Here is a 22,455-nt window from a genome sequence, read left to right as displayed (position 1 = left end):
AAGAGACTCTCCTGTATGTAATCTGTCGGCGCTTGTCCTGCCCCACTCCCTGTCCCCTCCAAGGCTGCAGATGGGCATCGATCAGGCTGCACTGATGGCAATGGTAAGGCTGCATTCATGGTACATGTAAGGCTGCATTCATGGCACATGTGAGGTTGCATTCATGGCAATGGTGAGGCTGAATTCATGGAAATGGTAAGGCTGCATTTATTGCAATGGTAAGGCTGCAGTCATGGCAATGGTGAGGATGCAATCATGGCAATGGTAAGCTGCATTCATGGCAATGTTGAGGCTGCATTCATAGAAATGGAGAGGCTGCATTAATGGCAATGGTGAGGCTACATTCATGTCACTGGTGAGGTTGCATTTAGAGGCTGCATTCATGGCAATGGTGAGGCTGTATTCATGGCAATGGTAAATATATTTACGAAAATGATTGCATTTCCATGTTCTGTGTACTGTGAGAGACCAGATATGGTAAATGCAGTGTATTGGGTTTAGTAACATCTTAAGGAACATACTGTATGTTGTTCTAGTCATATTTCTAATTAAACATTGCACATATATCTACATACATTTATTGAAGCATGACAAGTGCTTACCTGATTTCCAGATTTGCATACGTAAGTCCTGTTCCTTCTAATGCTCCTCTTGAAGAAACCAGAACACCCATCACAAGCATAAACTCCATAGTGTTTTCCTGAGCTGCGGTCCCCACACACTTTACAGGGAATGTCCAAGATTCGACCTGTGTACAGATACAATCATATTATCAGAAATCTAGAAAAATGGTGTTATTCTCATTGTGTTTATTGCTAGAATCATTGTGTATTCTTTAAATGTTGTTACACAAAACTAGAATGTTTTATACATGAGCATTTTTTATGAGCAAGTTTCAACATTCTGAGTCTCTGAAACCAGGCTCCAGAATTATTTATTAAATCTGAACTCAAAGCAAACAGCTAAATACGCAGATGAAATACATATATGAGAGATATAACAGTAAGTGAGTAGAAATTCCTCCAAAGTGATGAAATGCCTGGTTGTCACTAGGGTCACTAGAGCTGTTACCCAACTGGATGATTCACACTCTATGACTGTTCTGGTGATAACCTAAAACTTTGGGTTTCTTGACAATGGGACTAGACTTTCTAGTATCTAGGATGCCTTGTCTTACATTTTATTTGTAGTTCTCCTCTCTACCTAAAGTAGTACTTCAATGTCCTGTTATATTTAAACTAGCACTTCGATGCCCAATTATATTTAGACCAGTACCTTAATACCCAGTTATATTTAGACCAGTACTGCAATGCTTAATTATATTTTGACCAGTACGTCAATGCCCAGATATCTTACTTGGTAAAAGTTTAGCTTTGAACGAATTATTGATTTGGGTTCAGTATTGCCCAGCAATGTATGGCTGCATATCTCTAACACACCTATCATGACCATATGGCCAACCCATCACCCTCTCCAACAATTTCACAATGTCAAACATGCTTGTTATCCCTTTTAATTTTGAACTCTTTACCAAAATGTATATTGGCTTTGCTTAACCATATTTGGTATTATGTTGTCACTGCAGGATCTTTACATTTAAGCTGTAGTTCACTATAGAGTCTACCTTGTACTCCACTCTTGGATACTCTACATATATACAAAAAAGAAGCTGCACCTGTGAAATGAACTGCATTTTTTAACATAAGCCTCCATTGTTGGTTTTTGACAACCGAGGTCAAACACAGACTACCTTTTGTTATGTAGGTGTGGTATATAAAGCATAACAACCCACATCTGTTTATGTGACCATATGCTAAGCTTATTAAAACAGTTAAGGTTGTGATTATGCATGGCTGTTCCTTCACCTCTGCAGCCACCTCTCTTTCAGGTGCGCTCTCAAAATACTTATTGATATTAGACACCTGCAGTGTTAGGATAATTGGTGGTATCTCTATTAAGCACTGTAGTATGCAAAATAAAAATGTACTTACTATTTATTCTCATGGAAGGTTACTTTACTATGTGATAATGACTTTTGGCCTTGTTCACATGAGAGGCAGATTATTGCAGATACTCAGCCTGTGCAAAGAAATGACAGTCTGAAAGCTGCCTTAGCTGACTGCAAAATTTCAAATGTAATTGCACACAATCTCTTGTTCCTAACTGCTGGTAGTCGTTCCATGTGTGATTATATGAAAACACCCGTGGACAGCTGAAATCACTATCAGCCTGTCCGCATCCACGTATGAATCATGCCACAGGGATATACTGGATCCTTGCTGCAGCTTGCACTAAAATGCCATGCTGATGAGGCCATAGGTGACCCTGGGATTTTAGATCAAACAGAGGCTAAAATGGTCGCTTCCTTGGCTGTAAGGGATGGGAGGGTTTAGTTCTGCTTTAATGTGGCATGCAGGACCTACTAGAGCGTGAACCTAGTCAGGTTGTAGGCCGACAGCACACAGCATTTTTATGGACTATGTGTTGTTAGGCCTGCCCGATTTTCTCTGCCAAACTGCAAGATTTAGACCCATCTATTCTCACATCTCCACAACATAAAGTCTAATTATTTTGAAGTCCCAAGATAAGGACTAGAATCACTAATTAGTTATCTCCTATCTAACTGTATTTGTAATAGAAAAACTTGGATGGTCCATAATTTCCTTCAATTAAACTGTGACAAGACTGAAGTCATGGTTATTGGTACCCCCTTCAATTATGTAATGCCAGTCCTAATAGCTTATCTATAGATGGCACTGTGCTTGAGCTTCAGTCTAAATTGAAAAATCTAGGGGTGATATTTGATGCTAATTTAACCTTTGATCCACATGTAGAAAATGTTGTCAGCACATCTTTTTTCCACTTGAGAAACATTGTTCGGCTGTATCCTATGCTATCATTCACTGTAGCTGAAAAGCTGATCCATAAATTTGTGTTCTCCCATCTTGAACACTGAAATGCTCTACTTGCTGGTGTACCTAAATCCACTATTAATCGACTTTAATATGTTCAAAGTTCTGCAGCCAGAATCCTGACCAGGTCTGGTACAAGTGATCATATTACCCCCATCCTGGTGTACATTCACTGGCTACCCATCAGGTTTCGCATAGACTTTAATAACCTGTTGCTCACCTATAAGGCTCTTCATGGCTTGGCACCCCATTATCCCTCTGAACTTACCCCCCCCCCCCTCGTAACCTCCACTCGTCAAATCCTGGTCTTCTGTGTGTCCCCTCTACTCACCTACACGCAATGGGAGACAAAGCCTTCTCCTGCTATGCTCCAAAACTCTGGAATACACTTCCAAAGAACATCAGAGAGTCATCTTCTCTAAACTCATTCAAATCAAATCTTTTTTTCTTTTGACAAGCTTTCACTTAATTGTCTCTTGTTCCTTTATGTTATCCTGTGTATTCCTTTTATAGCATTTTGAGAAGCTACGGCGCTATATAAAATAATGTTTATTATTATTATTATTATTATTATTATTATTATAATTACTCTCTTTAAGTTAACACAGAAAGTGAGCACAGAACACAGGACAGCTTTGAATTTCAAATATAGTATCTGTTGTACACTTGTCAAACAGATACTATATAACAAAATGCTTTCAATAGTTTATTTTACAGACCAAAAGAGAGTAGATAATGGAGGGTAATTTTTGGAGTTCACATACATTTTAAGTATAGTCTGTGGAGACATTAAACTCTTTGCACGGTGCCTCACTTAGATGTTTGAACACATTATAATTCAGTTAAAAAAGTAGGACATAATATGGGGTGTGGCCTGACCATGTGCTCACAAACATGCTGATTCTTGCTGCTTCCACTCATCACCCCCCTAAAGCTTTAGCAATCCAATATATTGCGCCCAAATCACCAAGGAAATCATGACAGAAAGAGATGACACCCAGATACCCCCATGGGAACTGGCAAATCTTGGTGTGGAGGAATAGAGACATAAGTCTTATATCACATACACTAGAATGCAGGCTTCAGTATGGGGGATAAAGAAATGCTGGAGCCAGAAGTTGACATTCTAGCACTGCTCCATACACAGACAGTGAGTCTCTAATCTTCTAGATTGTAAGCTATAACGAGCAGGGCCCTCTGATCCCTCCTGTATTGATTTGTATTGTGACTGTACTGTCTTCCCTGATGTAAAGCACTGCGCAAACTGTTGGCGCTATATAAATCCTGTATAATAATAATAATAATAATAATAATAATGAGTCCCCCCCACATTCACTGTGCACAGAGCTGGGTCCAAAGAATCAGGGGTTAAGATATGCTGGGAAATATCTTCTGAAACATTGAACAATGCCTCAGTGACTCCCAAGTAAAGCACACCTGGATGCTTTCATCCACAAGGTAGAAGCCACATATATGTGTGGCTTACATGAGGCTGAAACTTGAAACTCTTAGCTAAGGGTGTGAATTTGGGAAAAAGTGTGGGGGGAACTACCCAAACCCTGAAAGCCCTGTAACAGTACTGTAAAATTGATACTCTGATTACACAATTAGACAATTATGAAAATAGACGTCAGAGTAAAACCATAAGTATCCGAGATACCGGAGGCTACTGGGACCAAAGATTTTATGCTGACCTTACTAGGCATCTTTACCAAATTCTTGAAAGAATGCATGATTAACCCCTACAAGTGGTCCTAATGTCCTAATGCTGACAAACAGGGATGCAGATAACCCTAGGAACATGTAATTGCTCCATTACAAAAAAAAAGAATGCTTAATGCAACACAATTATGCATGGACGACCCTTTCTTGACTTTCATAATACCAAACTGTATTTCCTTCCAGACTTATCCTGTTGCATACTCACTATGTGGAGGGCCATCTTCCCTCCTATTGGATCTACTTAAGAAAGAAGGGATTGTGAACAGATTCTTTTGTATGATAGCAACCAAAGATGACACGCTGGGGCAGAGGGGACCTCCAGGGCCTTTTGAAAGCCATGAAACTTCCAGATGTAGATATCTAAAATTGGAGATCTATGGATAACATCCTGATCCCACTGACTTCTGAGGGATGGACAGTGGTCCACAACCAGCAAAGTCATCTCCAACAGCCTGCAGGCCCACTGGCCAGGAGGTTACTGGTCTCGCCAGGCCTTTATACTTCATGAATTCACACCTATTTGTGGATACCTACTAAATGCTTTCTCACTGTTAGTCATATTATAATGTACTACAATGCTTTCTCACTGTTTACCACGTTATAACTGTCACTCCATGGGGACATACCTGGTTCTGTTCCATGCACTCCCTGCCTCTATTGGTACTCACAAGGGATCTATCATGACACACTTATTGAATGCAAGGAAAAGCTTAATTTCTTTATCAGGGAAATAACATAGAGCACCCACTACAATGGAATGTTTGACCAAAGTACATCAAAAAATGTAAACTGAAGAAAGGGTACATGAACTGAAATATAAATATGACAACTTTTACAAACCTTATAAAGTATACCTTATAATAGGCATAAGGTTAAGACACCTTCATTGAAACATAGCTTAATTCTTTAACTGACATTATGATAGAATTGTAGTAGACAGTCACTAGGCAAATGAAGTTTGTCAATTCATTATTTTCGCCTCCACCCTATCATGTTTCACAACATGGTTTTTCTACATATATGTACTTACCATACATTTTGTAAAATTCATATTGTCTTAAAATTATGTTTACGGCTGTTATACTGTCTGTTATTCTTTTTTTCCCTATTTGTAAAAAAATGCAAAAATGCTGTTTAAAATAAAGATTTTTTTTAAAGTAGAAAATTAAATCATATTTTTAATAGGCTGGATCTGCTATAGCCACATGCCATTCTGACAGGCAAAGTTATTGAAAATATGGCAAATATTATGTTGTTTTAAAATAAATAAATTATTGCCATTTTCACTGAGCCTAATTTTAAGAATCAGAGTAATAACACTTTATAACAGCCAGAACCATACCAAAGCCATCTTATCCAATTATTTTCATCATATAAGAGCAAGAATGAAGACAGCTCATCTAAAGCAGTAAAAAATAAATTTCACAGCTCCAATTAGCCATAAAATTGAAAAAAAAAACAGCCATGGTTGACATAAAATCCTCATTTATGCCTGTCACGTTTTTTTGGGTACAGTATATCCTCATACTTTAAAATATAAGAATATTTACACATAATAATTACACATTTTAAATCTTTGGTAAATGTTATTGGCTTAAGCGTATATATATATATATATACCCTCTTCCACCCCTGTTTATGTGATCGTTATTATTTCATGATTGTCTTATGTGCAGCTGGGTCATCTCAGCTAAAGAGAGTGTTACTCATTGGGAAGATGTAACTTTTAAACCCGATATTGTAACTTCACTAGAAAGGCAAGGGCTCATTAGGCAAGATTTACTATGTGAATCTGGAGCATTTCACTCAGCAAACTGATTAAAGGTATGCATGGTGAATTAGATGGTACAAGAATTTACCAATGATACAGTATGGACATCAAAAGCTTGATACTTTTTTCCATTGTGAAAATAGTAAGTATATATTTGTTCATGCTTTAGTTAGTCATAGACTTTGCTGTCCCCTCAAACTAACTCAATACACAGCCATTATTGTCTAAACCGCTGGCAACAAAAGTGAGTACACTCCTAAGTGAAAACTTCCAAATTGGGCCCAAAATGTGTGGCCACCATTATTTTTCAGCACTGCCTTAACCCTCTTGGGCATGGAGTTCATCAAAGCTTCACAGGTTGCCACTGGAGTCCTTTTCCACTCCTCCATGATGACATCTGTTCTAATTCATCCCAAAGGTGTTTTATCGGGTTGAGGTCAGGACTCTGTGCAAGTCAGTGACGTTCCTCCACCCCAAATTTTGCACTGGAACTAAGGGGCCAACCCCTGAAAAACAACCCCAAGCCATAATCCCACCTCCACCCAATGATTTGGACCAGTGCACAAAGAAAGGTCCATAAAGACATGGATGAGCGAGTTTGGGGTGGAGGAACTTTACTTATTTGTACAGGGTCCTGACCTCAACCCGATAGAACACCTTTGGGATGAATTAGAGCGGAGACTTTGAGTCAGGCCTTCTTGTCCAACATCAGTGCCTGAACTCACAAATGGGCTTCTGGAAGAATGGTCAAACATTCCCATGGACACACTCCTAAACCTCGTGGACAGCCTTCCCAGAAGAGTTGAAGCTGTTATAGCTGCAAAGTGTAGGCCAACTCAGTTTTGAACCCTACAGACTTAGACTGGGATGCCATTAACCCCCCTGGTGCTATTCCCAAGTCTGGCTTGGGGTAAGATTTCTTTACCAAAAGCGGTATCTCCGAGTCAGACTCAGGCTCGCCTCGCAGAAGCCACAGGCAAAGTTACTTACCATGTCCCTGGATCCTGCGATGCCTCCCCGCTGTGTGAGCGAGCGGCGTCCTCGCTGGATTCACACAGTGTCCCTGTGTGCCGCCGATCTCCGTTCCCTGCGACGTTACGACGCGCGGGGGCGGAGATCGGCGCCAAATTCAAAAAAGTAAATAAACACATTACATACAGTATACTGTAATCTTATAGATTACAGTACTGTATGTAACAAATACACACCCCCTTTGTCCCTAGTGGTCTGCCCAGTGTCCTACATGTACTTTTATAAAATAAAAACTGTTCTTTCTGCCTGGAAACTGTAGATTGTCCATAGCAACCAAAACGTGTCCCTTTATGTCAGCTAGAAAACAGCCATAATAAATTATAATCACTTGCAGAATTGAGCAATAGCGATTTGTGGGGAAATTCATCATAAAAAAATAAAAGTAATGACAGCAACAATTCTGCAACTGAGCAAATTTCAGTGTTTTTGATTTGATTACATTATTGAATAATTTTTATTATAATTACATTATTATTTGTTATAATTATTTATAGTTATTTATTATATTATAATTTATGATTTTGTTTTTCAAACTTTATCATACTCGAGATGTCTACTAGACTCTTGTTTGGACAGATTTAAGTGAGTTATTCCTAAGAATTACAGGCCTACAATGTAAAACGCCAAATTTCCATGCAAAATAATGGTACCGCTTTCAGCACCTAAAATCTGAAATAATCATACCGCCAGGGAGGTTAAAGTTCATGTGCGTAAAGGTAGGCGTCCCAATACTTTTTACAATATAGTGTATATATGCAAACTATCTGACAAAATATTTACAGCATCTGTGCATTTTAATTGTGTCTCTATGTATTAATTAGGATTGTTTTTCAAAGGTGTAGAGAAAGAGTAAGCTGTATTCCGGTTAGTCCACCAATCAATTCGCTTTACGGTATTTATAGATTTATAGAATGGTAATATGCACATCAATTTAGGATAATTAAACTAGAAGTAATTAAAACACATTTAATGGTTTACAAAGGCACATATAACCAGTCATACCAAACGTGATTCGTTAGCAAAGTTAGTACACAATGGGATTTCGTTTAGTAAAGATGTTTCACTTAACTTGGCTAATAAGGTAAAGATGTCTTGACTTTAATCACCCAGTCATGCACAAGGCAAAATCCTGTTTTTTTATTCACCTACACTGTAATCAGAATTTAAAATGAACACAGCTTTGGCTGATAAGCGAGCATTCACTACTTCTTTAATAAATCAATGTCACTGTTTTTAAGTTCTTCCTTTTATTAACATGACTTAAAGCAAATGGTCAGAAGACTTCATAGAGACCAGTGTAACTGAACCCGCAAGTAACCCTTGAATAAAGTGCACTACTGATTACTAATACCACTAATGTGGGTAAAAAGAGAACTTAAGTAATCCTAAATAAGTGGTGCTTTGATATGGTATCCTAATGGTTGCAACCTTATAAATATTAACCGTGTAACTTGAATTCAAACGGCACAAGCTTTTTGGCATATTGTGATCACGCATGTCCACTCTTTCCTACTGAATTGAAACTTAAAATTGTTGTCAGAGGAAAAAAAAAAGTGTGCACATAACTTTGGGAGAGAATTAATGCATTTAGTGTTAGTGCATTTAGTGAATTTTAGTAAATTCCTCTCAAAGGGCTCCATTCACAAACCGCTATCTTAGGCCTCGTACACACGACCGAGTTTCTCGGAAAAAACCAGCAAGAAACTTGCTGGGAGATATTTTTTTGCAGAGGAAACTGGTCGTGTGTACATTTTCGTCGAGGAAACTGTCGAGAAACTCGACGAGCCAAAAAGAAAGCAAGTTCTCTATTTCCTCAACGGGAGTCTCAAATTGGCTCGTCGAGTTCCTGGTCGGGCTGGTTTCCGACGAGAAACTCGAGCGTGTGTATGCTAAGAAACCCGCGCTTGCTCAGAATAAAGTATGAGACGGGAGTAAAAGTAGCATTTGTAATGGAGATAACACATTTTTCAAGCTGTAACAGACTGAAAAGTGCAAATCGTCTCTTAACAAACTTTTACTTAACACGCAAACATATGAGATTAGCAAAAGCAGCCCCAAGAGTTTAGCCAGTGGAATCGAACTTCCCCTACCGTTGTATGTGTTGTATGTCACCGCGTTTGAGAACGAGGAGAATTTGTCTTGACAGTGTGTACGCAAAGCAAGCTTGTCGAGTTCCTCGACAAGCCTAACAAGGAACTCGACGAGGAAAACGATGTGTTTCGCCCGTCGAGTTCCTCGGTCGTGTGTACGAGGTTTGACTGCATCTGAGTATATGGTAAGATACCGCACACGTTTTTCAAAAGTTTTTTGCCATTCACTAAAAAACGCCACTAAAATAGTGCATGTGCTATATTATGAAGCCATGCTGTATTCTAGTAGTAAAAAGCCTGCAGTAATTTACCGGCAGCAGTAGCGGCATTCTTAACAAACACTGTAAATAGCAGGTTGTTAAAGAGCCAGTGGCCACCAGCATCTTTACCAACCATTAAACCACATGGTTATTAAGGAGTGTGTGGCCGGCGCGTCCTTAAACCACTTGCAACCCGCTGTACAGCAAAATTACGGCGGAAAGTGGTTGTGTTATTCTGATCGGACGTCATATGACGTGATCAGGATAACAGAGCCGGGGCACGCCCATGGGGGCACACAGCACGGTGATCAGAGGTGCTGTGTGTCAGCTTGACACACCGCAACTCCGCAACGTAGTATGAAGCCTCTGACAGAGGCTTCTTATCACGTGATCAGCTGTGACCAATCACAGCTGATCATCGCGGTAACCAGGAAGTGGTCTATGCTGATAATCAGCACATTGATTATCAGCACAGCCCCATCAAAAGGGGCCCATCAGCTGCCAATCATTGCCCATCACCTGCCAGCCTGTCCCCCTCTATAAATGCCTGTCAGTGCCCACAACAGTGCCGATCAGTGCCCACTACAGTGCCAATCAGTGCCCAAAAAAGTGCCAATCAGTGCCCCATCAGTAATGTCTGTCAGTGCCCCATCAAAGTGCTACTCAGTTATGCCTGTCAGTAGCTCCTTATCAGTGATGCCTATCCAGCGCCACCTATCAGTGCCCATCAGTGCCGCCTACCAATGCCCATTGAAGTTTTTTTTGTCTGTGTTTTTTTGTTTATAGCGCAAAAACTGCAGAGGTGATCAAATACCACCAAAAGAAAGCTCTTTTGTGGGAAGAAAATTATAAAATGACTGCGCAATTGTCATTCAAAGTGCGACAGCGCTGAAAGCTAAAAATTGTCCTGGGCAGGAAGGGGGGCGGAGTGGCTGTTATTGAAGTGGTTTACAACTGACAAGTCATCATCTGGCAGTGGGGTTCCCTGCTGACAGCTGAATGTAAAAAAAAGAATTGATGGCAATTAAAAATTACGAAAAATGCCGTAAGGGTCCCCCCTAATCTAAAATAGTCCGTTTGGGTCTGGTAAGGTTTTTAAGGTTAACCCCCCACGCTAAAACTTTTAAAAAAATGGGGTGGGGTCCCCTCAAAATCCATACCAGACCCTTAATCAAGCATGCAGTCCCTTTGTTTATTTTTCTATAAAGCAATAGTGAATTGACATTTGGGAAAACACCTTAATACCGCATGCAATCTTCTTTTGTGATCCAAAGCATTTTTAAGTTTAGTATTCTAAAGAATCCGACTACTGTTTAAGTCTGCATTGAAAATTAACTCATAAACCACACTAAAATTCCACAACTGAATTTTATTTGAACTATATTGTATATGTATATCCATATGACTAAAACAAATTTTTGTAGCACTTTTCTTCATAGGCGACATCATAAACTAAAAATAATTTAGGAGGTATGTTCAGTTACTTGCTTATCAGGGTATGATCATCATTCTGTATGTATGAATAGTTCCAAGTTTACTAGCCAGAAACCACCCGAAAATTATTATTTATTTTTTTGATGTCACAATGTACAGTATAAGATTTCCTATCATCTGTGCCCAGTCTTGCCACACAGAGTTAATCCAGCTCTGAGCAATCCTCTTTTATTGTTCAGTGAAATAAAACGGACTTACAGAGAAAAAAAACTTAGTCCGTTCCCTCCCCTTGCTGTGAATGACAGGTTATTTACATATCTCATGCATTAGCCTGGAGACAGGCATTATTTTTTAATTCCCACCCCCACTCCTTTCCTGAAGTCATGTGGTTACTTTTCTGGATTTTGACTGGATGTTAGTGATCATAGCAGAATTTAGTGTAAGGAATACACAGGAAAAAATGCATGTTGACAAGGGGAGTGTAGAGGAGGGCGGGGAGTCTACTGACATCACGACTCCACCCACCGAGCTCCAGACAACAGATCCACCCACAGAATCTGCAGTTTTTCAGACAGAGGGGAGACATTTGACAGGTAAGGATACATGCAGGAGGCATCTATATCCTTATAGATCAGCACTATGGCAGTAGTTCAGAAAGGATGAGAGTGGGTTTACATCCACTTTAAGGCCTTGTACACATGACCGTTTTCCTCTGCAAAATCCATCAAGAAAAATGCTGGCAGAGCATTTTTGCAGAGAAAAACGGTCGTGTGTATGTTTTTCGTCGAGAAAACTGTTGTGGAGCTCAACGAGAAAAAAAGAGAACATGCTCTCTTTTTTCTCATCGGGAGTCTCAATTTCCTCGTCGTGTTTCTTGTCGGACTGGTTTATGACTAGAAAGACGTTCGTGTGTATGCTTAGAAACCCGCCCATGCTAAGAATAAAGTATGAGACGGGACTGCACCTTCGGTAAAAGTAGCGTTCTTAATGGAAATAGCACATTCGTCACGCTGTAACAGACTGAAAAGCGCAAATCGTCTCTCACCAAACTTTTAATTAACACGCAGTAACATTAGATTGAACCCTTCCATATTTTATCACACTCAAAATCCTGTTATCACACACAAAAAGTGGCATTTATCTCTTGCAGTGTGTGTGTGGACAGCAGTAAAAATAGGTGGTTGAGCCATCATTTTACTGCTCTGCCCCACCCCGACCACCCTCACCAGTGGTTAGATGGAGTTGTACACATACCATGGTCACAATGCTTTGCTTCATGGCCATGGCAAAAAATTATACACCATGTTATGTTCAGCGGGCAGTTCTGCTATCAATCGAAAACCTGTTCAAGGGAAAAGGGCTGCACTGCAACTGCGAGTCTAAAGCTTGGCATGGCATACCTATTCAAAATTCCTGTTCAGCTGCCAAACTGCCCCCTCTTAAAAAAAAAAAACAGGCATTTGAGAGGCAGCAGTATAGCCTGGCAGCCACTCCTGTAGTGCTCTCTTAAATGCAATGGATCGTTTTTCAAGGGTTGCCTCCTATGTGAACAAGCCATTTGTTTGCCATCTGTCTCTCATTAGGGAGATTTCCCTTCACTTCCTGTTCTGTGGACTCACCAGGAAGTGAGAGACTATCTTACTAATGTGATGGAAATCTCCTTGTCAATAGAACAACTGTCCGTATTGGAAGATTGCCCCTCTATTCCTGTTCTGGTGGCAACACAAAATCTTGGATTAACCCTCACCTTCATTACTTGTGATGTTGGTGATCAGGACAAATAAAGAGAGAACATCTCCCTAATGAGAACACAGGCAGCAATAAAAACCTGACAATGTCTTCCAGTGGGGACACTTGTTCCCGGTAACAAGTGTCTAAGAGAGGATTTTAATAACTTGGTAGAGATTTTCTCTCACTTCCTGTTGTGTCAACAGTTAGTAAAGAATAATCTCCCCAATGGTACAAAGATGGAAAAAAAAATCGCTATTGTTTTCAAAATAAAGAAAAAGTTTTGGCTTTAGATATACTGTAAGAAAACGTATACTAATTGAACATGAAGGCTGCTGTTGCTGACTGACTTTCTAATCCCCTTGCTTGTTCTGGGTCAGTGACCCATAAATAACGACGCCTGAGATAGTCAGGTAACTAGTATACTTAGAAGGAGGTCGAGTCCCTGTATTTCTCTCACTACAGGTTCCCTTTAGAAAAACATCCAAGCTTTGCAGTGTCACACAGTGATCACTAATGGGTACAGAACTGACAGATTCTCCTGGAAACCTTGGAAATCTGTGTTGGTCCACACTGGCATGATTTCTGACTTGAGTCATACAGCATTACATAACAAGGGAAATTACTTTATTTTCAATGAAGCCCATTCACATCAATGCGACTCTGTGATGTGCAATTTCAGAAAAGGTTCCTGTGTTACTTTGTCTTCATAGAATATGCTAACCACATCAATAGTCGCACTACATAATCGCACTGAAAAGTGCATCAAAAGCACATTGCAGTAGTGTGAATCAAGCCTATTGCCTCGTACACACGACCGTTTGCCTCGGCAAAAACCATCAAGAAAAATGCAGAGAAAAACGGCCGTGTGTACGAGGCAATAGGCTTGATTTTTCGTCGAGGAAACTGTCGTGGATCTCGACGAGAAAAAAAGAGAACATGCTCTCTTTTTTCTCGTCGGGAGTCTCAATTTCCTCGTCATGTTTCTCGTCGGGCTGGTTTACGACGAGAAACACGTTCGTGTGTATGCTTAGAAACCCGCGCATGCTCAGAATAAAGTATGAGACGGGAGCGCACCTTCGGTAAAAGTAGCGTTCGTAATGGAGATAGCACATTCGTCACGCTGTAACAGACTGAAAAGCGTGAATCGTCTCTCACCAAACTTTTACTTAACACGCAGTAACATGAGATTAGCAAAAGCAGCCCCAAGGGTGGCACCAGTGGAATCTAACTTCCAGTTTTTAGTGCCGTCGTATGTGTTGTACGTCACCGCGTTTGAGAACAATGAGATTTTGTCTCGACAGTGTGTATGCAAGAAAAGCTTGACAAGAATCTCGTCGAGGAAAACAACGTTTCTTTTATGACGAGATTCTCGGTCGTGTGTACGAGGCATAAGACTGGCCATACATTTTACAATTATCGTATTCAATTTCCTATAGATTTACCTTTAACTATGTAGTGCAAGGGCGTGCCTGATTGCATGCAAATTGAAAGTGTTTCGATTTTACCTCAAATTATATGGTTTTGGTTAACCTAAAGGAAAATTTGTATCATGTATGGCCAGCCTAAGTGTTGCGTACTGCAGGTGATAATTTATTTGCACTTGCACTTTAATTTATTTGAACAGTTCATTTTTCAGGACAAGCTCTGAAAGTTTTTTCCTCTTCTTCTGGTCCAAGTAGTATTGATACTCAGTATCAAATTTTGCTTTTACTCTGTGTCATCAGTACTGCTTGTGGCAGAAGAAGGGGTAGGCAGACCTCTGAAAGCTTGCACACAAAAAAGAAAGACTCATTCACACATGCGACTGGTAAAAACAGGAGTTTGAGCTGTGGTTTTACCATCCTCTTAACCTACCCCAGATGGCGGGGGTTTGTACACATGCCATAGCTGTAGCAAAAATTAGACCCCCCCCCCCCCAGGTCACATTTCCTAGGCTAAACCACTGCTGATTGTGACCCATTCAAGTGAATGTAGGCTGTGTAGCAAATGCCCTGATATGGTTGCGGCATGGTGGTGTGGGCTCTTCAGGGTTAAAACAGGTTGTAAGGCGGAGACATATTGCCTTCCAGCCACCTGTCAACCGCCCTCAGATAAGCAATCCACCGTGGATCGAATTGCAGAGGGGTGGCAAGGACTGCCACAAGTTTAAATAAATAAATAAAAAAGGAATATGTACAGTATGTAAATGCATGAGCATGGCTACACTCACACACAAAAAAAAAACAATAATAAAAAAGAAGCTTCAATAACAAATAAAAAAAAAATTGGGGTGCCTGTTCAGGTATTTTCATATACCCTTTAAGTAGAAACTATTAGGCAAGTATTTACTTTAAAGTAAAATTTAAGTAAATAAAGTAAAAGGGCAAGTCTGAACAAAGGCTGATAAGTGATAGAGAATGGTGAACTGTTATATAATGTCTTCACATTTTATGGAATATATTTAATGTATAGGATGTAATCCTAGCTTTCTGTTACTGCATTTTTTTTGTAGCAGGACTGTCACCTCTGCTCCTTTTTGTAGCAGGACTGTCACCTCTGCTCCTTTTTGTAGCAGGACTGACACTTCTGCTCCTTTTTGTAGCAGGACTGTCACTTCTGCTCCTTTTTGTAGCAGGACTGTCACCTCTGCTCCTTTTTGTAGCAGGACTGTCACCTCTGCTCCTTTTTGTAGCAGGACTGTCACCTCTGCTCCTTTTTGTAGCGGGACTGCCACTTCTGCTCCTTTTTGTAGCAGGACTGTCACTTCTGCTCCTTTTTGTAGCAGGACTGTCACCTCTGCTCCTTTTTGTAGCAGGACAGTCACTTCTGCTCCTTTTTGTAGCAGGACTGTTACCTCTGCTCCTTTTTGTAGCAGGACTGTCACTTCTGCTCCTTTTTGTAGCAGGACTGTCACTTCTGCTCCTTTTTGTAGCAGGACTGTTACCTCTTGTTATAGGTATAACACCTCTGCTCCTTTTTGTAGCAGGACTGTCACCTCTGCTCCTTTTTGTAGCAGGACTGTCACCTCTGCTCCTTTTTGTATCAGGACTGTCACTTATGCTCCTTTTTGTAGCAGGACAGTCACTTCTGCTCCTTTTTGTAGCAGGACTGTCACTTCTGCTCCTTTTTGTAGCAGGACTGTCACTTCTGCTCCTTTTTGTAGCAGGACTGTCACCTCTGCTCCTTTTTGTAGCAGGACTGTTACCTCTGCTCCTATGGTGTATAGCAAAGTTTTATATATTTTCTCCATAGACTACCATTGATGGGGTTCACCCAGCTCTTGCCAGCTTGCCTTCCTTAATCGGCTGGTATGTAGCATACCCACTAACTGGGCTAATGCCAGGGGGAATCCTAGCTATACCCTAGTTCACTGGCACAATAGGAAACCCAAATTCACAAATCGAACCTCTTCTGATTTCTACTGTACTAAATTTAAATAACTTCATACATTTTATTCAGAATTGTGTGGATAACAGGTGTTATTTAAAATAAAATTTAAAACTTTAGTTATATAGCTGATTTCTGATGTGGTTCCATGCAAAAAGCATTTGTGATAGTGAATCAAAAACATTACTTTTTTTGTGTCATTTGTTACACAAGGTTACATTTTTGTTAGCACGTTATGTTTTAGTAGCTGTAATTATGATATGACATGATCTGTCATGAGACTAGAAATATATTTTGTATAATGATGTGACATGCATATAGTAGATGATCCGGGCTGTAGTGCAGAAATACACAGAAAACTCTTATATTTTAATTCCTAGTAAATAATCTACACCTTATAATTGAATGGGAATTTTATATTTTAATAAAAATGCACCCGACATCTAAATCGTATTAAATCTGTCACCATAAATAATGAGTAGGCACATTGTTACATGCTTAAAAGTATAAAATGCCTTTCTCTAACCACAATCTTGTTCTTACAACGGGGCTGATTTACTAAATGAGTTGAGGATCTACACTCAATAAACTCTCACTTCAATTAACAAGCAAATTCTTGATTATTTATGTCACCTGATTGGGTATTAAAAGTGAACACAGCTATAATTTATTAAATGAAGCTTCTCAGTTTCTTTAGTAAATCAGCTTAACCACATCAGCACTTAACTGCAAGTGACTATGATTTCATTGCTATGACTTTAATAATGTATTAAGCAGTATATGCCAACAAATGTGATGTACTTAGCTTTCATCTGAGCTTCTATAATAAAGACGTGCAAAAAGTAGTGACTCGATTCATCAACACATTAGAGGTTGTAACCTGAAATCTTATTAGTGCTTATATATTTTTTCTTCCACATAGCAGCTTATAGGTCTGAAGGGCCATTGGGGTGTTCTAAGGACTCAAGTAATGAATAATATATACAAAAGATAATGCCATTCAGACACACATACAGGATTCCCAATGTAGGTGAATTTCTGAGGCTGATTAACTAAAGGAGTTCACAATCTTCACACAATAAATGGTGTGAATATTCAATTTAAATGATGGAATTATGTGCAGATGAAGTAAGTAAACAGGATTTGTTTATATTAATCAGATAATTGAAAATTATGCACACCATATATCTGGATATTAACATTTATATAGGTAATAACATCAGAAATGCTTGATCCCTGGTGTTACTTAAAATATGGAATCCTGTTCAGATAAAATAAGTAAACAGGATTTGCATACATTAATTAGATAATTGAAAATTATGCAAACAATATATCTGGATATTAACATTTATAAGTAATAGCACCAGAAATGGTTGATCCCTGATCACTTACATTATGGAATCCTGTGCAGATGAAATAAATAACCAGGAATTTTATTTTTTAATTAATTAGATAATTGAAGATTATACACAGCATATTTCTGGGTATTAACATTTATAGATATTAACACCAGAAATCCAGGGAATATATCATTGTCTTGAGGGATCAGGAAATACTTTCCCCTGCTGGAGCAAATTGGGTCATGCCTTATAGGGATTTGTTTGCCTTCTTCTGGATCAACTGTGAGTATAGAGTTCTACATATAGAGGTTTCCCCTTAGTAAATAGAGTTAGTTGAAGTAAATTGACTTTTTTCATACTATACAACTAAGTGAATCTTCACCCAATGTATTATTTGAAGATTATCAACTCTATTAGCAAATCGTCCTCACTGTGGGGCTGCAGCTGCTATGTAGGTTGGCAAGCTGGTATGTGGCACAGCATATAACTGGATATTAACATATATAAGTAGTAAGTGATTATTGTTATAATACAGGATTTATTTAACACCAACAGTTTACGCAGTGCTTTACAATATAATAGGGAGACAATACAGTTATAATACAATAAAATACAAGAGGATTAAGAGAGATTATTGATCTAGGGAATATCTGATTGCCTCCTGGGGGATCATGAATTTATTTTTCCTCTGCTGCAACAAACAGGACCATGCTTTACATTTTTGTTCCTTTCCCTGGATCAACTATAGGTATATGGTTCTGAGTATGGAGGCTTTCTATTATTATTTTTTTGTATAGGGGGGTTGATTTGATAAAACTGGAGTGTGCAAAATTTGGGGCAACTGTGCATGGTAGCCAATCAGCTTCTAACTTTAGTTTGTTCAATTTAAAAAATGGACGCTGTTTGGATCTTTATGCAGAGCTGCACCAGATTTAGCATTCTCCAGTTTTAGTAAATCAACCCCAATGTACCTATGTAAGCAAAGATTCTCAACTTCTCTAGCAAATCAGTCCCATTGTTTGGTTGGCTGGCATACAGCTGGTATGTAGTATACAGGCTGGATGGACCTGTAGTGGCATAACTACAAATAAAGTGGCATGCCATGAGAAGCCCCTTTTTTCCCCTCCAGCAGTTACTAATTAAGACAATGGTCTGAGCAAGACAGGAGACATTAGATGAAGTGTTAACTTAATGATTCCTCCGTTTGACTGCCTCCAAGCAGCACAAGCTGCCACATTTCCAGCTAAATGAAAGTGGACAGCTGCTGCATACAACAGGGCCAGGGAAAAGGGGGATTAAGCTTGGGTGGGAGTGAAGGGGGCTGTGAAGTCAATACATGGAAAGTTTCATACAAGTCATAAGAATATCATGCAGCTAGGAATCATACTACCAATGACAGTATTTAATGCACACTGTGACAGGTAGTCTGTGTGCATGGATGCTGGGAGCAGAAATGCCTGTGTTGTGTTTATATTCCTGTGTAATTACAAGCTCTTTTTGCCACCTACCTATTGATTCACCAGTGACCCGTCAAAAAGAGTAGCATGGGAATTCTGGTATGAAACAATGGTAACAGGGAGAGCACTCACCCCCTCCTGCAGGCTTAGCTTCCACCGATACAAACTCCACCTTGTGAACCCCACACTCACACTACTACATCATTACAGCTTGTCCTCTATGGCCCCTGCATGGCTCCTACTCATCAATGTCATATCATAGCCTGGGGGGACCAACAAGATGATGCCAGCCTGCCAGCCTGCCATACTACCACCTCTGTGACATGGACATTCACAAAAAATACAAATATGACAGCAATGCTGCCAGACACAAGGTCGTGAGGACAACTGATTAATTAGGGTCCCCTGGCTTCCCTACCCCTGACAGTACAGCTACAGAAACACACATTTTTATTGAACTGGGAAACCGTTTTTAACATCCCACAGCGGGGGGCTTTGGGACTTTTTGTGTCTTATAATTGCTTAAAGATATATGGCAGCTTAGATTACTGTAATTACCATCAGAGGCTGCTGAAAGAAGTTAGTCGGAGTCTAAGGGACTGCTGCTGCTTGGGTTCCTATTACCACCCAGGCAGAGATCGGTTCACATAGCTCTACACTCATCCAACCACGGCTATTGGGGTACACTAATTACTCACTGCACCTGTGTGCTGGATGGATGGATGGATGGATGGATGGATGGATGGAGCGGAGGACTGACACACCGCACACCATCCATCCACTACTTGGGGATACCACTCAGCAATCACACAGCAAGATCTATCTATCTATCTATCTATCTATCTATCTATCTATCTATCTATCTATCTATCTATCTATCTATCTATCTGTCTGTCTATCTATCTATCTATCTATCTATCTATCTATCTATCTATCTATCTATCTATCTTCTATTTATTAGCTGTTTATCTATATCTAACAGCTATACATTATTCATTTATCTCCATACCTGTCTAGATAGATAGATAGATCATTTGTGTTTCTATCTAGACAGGTATGGAGATAAAAGAATAATGTACAGTTAGATATAGATAAATTGCTAATAAATAGCTAAAAAATAGATAATAGATAGATAGATAGATAGATAGATAGATCATTTGTGTTTCTTTCTATCTATCCACAAATCGATAGACAGACAAAAAGATAGACAGATAGATAGATAAATAGATAATTTGTGTTTCTATCTATCTATCTATCTATCTATCTGTCTATCTTTTTGTCTGTCTATCGATTTGTGGATAGATAGAAAGAAGCACAAATGATCTATCTATCTATCTATCTATCTATCTATCTATCTATCTATTTATCTATCTATCTAGTATCTATTTTTTAGCTATTTATTAGCAATTTATCTATATCTAGCTGTACATTATTCTTTTATCTCCATACCTGTCTAGATAGAAATAACAATGATCTATCTATCGATCTATCATCTATCTATCTATCTATCGATCTATTATCTATCTATCTATCTATCTATCTATCTATCTATCTATCTATCTATCTATCTATATATCTATCTATCTATCATCTATTTATCTCTACCTAACATCTATACATGATTCCTTTATCTCCATACCTGTGTAGATAGATGCAAAAAGCAACTATCTATCTATCTATCTATCTATCTATCTATCTATCTATCTATCTATCTATCTATCTATTTATCTATCATCTACACATTATCAATTTATTTCCATATCTGTTCTGTATACAGAGATTATTCATCTAGTTTTTTCTGGTTACATTTATTGAAATGTCCAGTGTACTGTAATAAAGATACTGATTACAGATCACAGGACAGTCTCCAGCTCAAAGTCAGGACCATATACCAGGTTTATGACATACACAGTGAGGGCAAAGATAGGTCATTCAGAAGTGTAACACATGATGTGATCAGACTGACAGCTGGATCTTAGCTTCATCATTAAAAGTTGTGATTATTTATTTCATTGTTCGTGATCGATCTATCTTTCTATCTATCTATCTCATAACTTTTTTTTGTTTTTTGTTTTTCTTCCCATTCTTCCTTCCTTTATTCTTATAGATCTGTATTATCTATCTATCTATCTATCTATCTATCTATCTATCTATCTATCTATCTATCTATCTATCTATCTATCTATCTATCTATCTATCTCATAACTTTTTTTCTTATATTTTTCACATTTTCCCTTTCTTTCTTCTTATTGATCTGTATTATCTATCTATCTATCTATCTATCTATCTATCTATCTATCTATCTATCTATCTATCTATCTATCTATCTATCTATCTATCTATCTAGATTTACCTGAACCATGAGGTCAACCCTTATGAATCCGGCAGGCCCTTGCACTACAAAGTTAGGTTAGAAGGTAAATCTAAAGGAAGTTGAATAAAAAAATTGTATAATGGCCAGCTTAAAACCTTAAAATGTTTTTCTAATTTTCTCTTTATTTATCTACATCCCATGTGTGTGTGATATCCTCGCAGATCAATCATTCTATCTATCTATCTATCTATCTATCTATCTATCTATCTATCTGTCTGTCTGTCTGTCTGTCTGTCTGTCTGTCTGTCTGTCTATCTGTCTGTCTGTCTATCCATCTATCTATCTATCAATCTATAAATGAATGACAATATAATTTGAGGTTTTAGCTGTGTCTGTAATAGGAAATCACAGGCCAGTCTCTACCCCAGGGAAGGAGAGGAATGAATACTTAAATCACGTTTTATACTTAAATGTACGTTTTATATGTTGCACTATACATACAATTCGCAGTATTAAGTAAGTAAGAGTGAAATTGGTTTTATAATTAATTCTCACGCAGATGATCTTTTCAGGCATGTGTGTTTTCTAAAACAAAGTCGAATTTTGGTGTACATAAAACTCATTTGCCGCATGAAATGAGCGCTGATTCTTAGTAAATTAGAAGTAATATTATGTGTTCTATATTACCAGGCACTATATGGGTCATTTTGGCAACTTTCTCCTGAGTGAAAACTTTAGCAGGGCTTGATGAGTGAGTCAGAGAGAGGCAATGGAATAATGTAATCCTTATTTCCCTCTTTAGTGTCCGCAGAAACCTTGCCAGGATTAGCAGCGACTTTTGCAGCAAACAATAACCCGCACACAGACCTTCCCACAGCTAAAGTGCCTGGATTCAGGATTAGCAGGAATGTGACTTTAAAGTTGGTTTTATTTCCCTCATCCCTCGTTTCTCGGATTATTCGCCATAATTAGGGGTGCCTTGTGCTGTAGATTGCATGGAAATCCGATTTCAACTTGATGATTATG

The 22,455-nt window shown here is 38.8% G+C and overlaps 1 protein-coding gene across 1 annotated transcript in view; it reads right to left on the bottom strand.

Moving 5' to 3' along the window:
- Positions 1 to 22,455, bottom strand: part of NR2E1 (nuclear receptor subfamily 2 group E member 1) — a 54,021-nt gene that overhangs the window by 29,408 nt on the left and 2,158 nt on the right. The window contains exon 2 of the mRNA XM_040350203.1: positions 603 to 748. Within this exon, the coding sequence (XP_040206137.1) occupies positions 603 to 748 (146 nt within the window). The remainder of the gene's footprint in view (positions 1 to 602; positions 749 to 22,455) is intronic.

This window comes from Rana temporaria, chromosome 4 (assembly GCF_905171775.1).
Source record: "Rana temporaria chromosome 4, aRanTem1.1, whole genome shotgun sequence".
NCBI classification, from domain to species: domain Eukaryota; kingdom Metazoa; phylum Chordata; class Amphibia; order Anura; family Ranidae; genus Rana; species Rana temporaria.
Note: the sequence above shows the minus strand (reverse complement) of the source record. Positions and strands in the feature narration are given on the sequence as shown.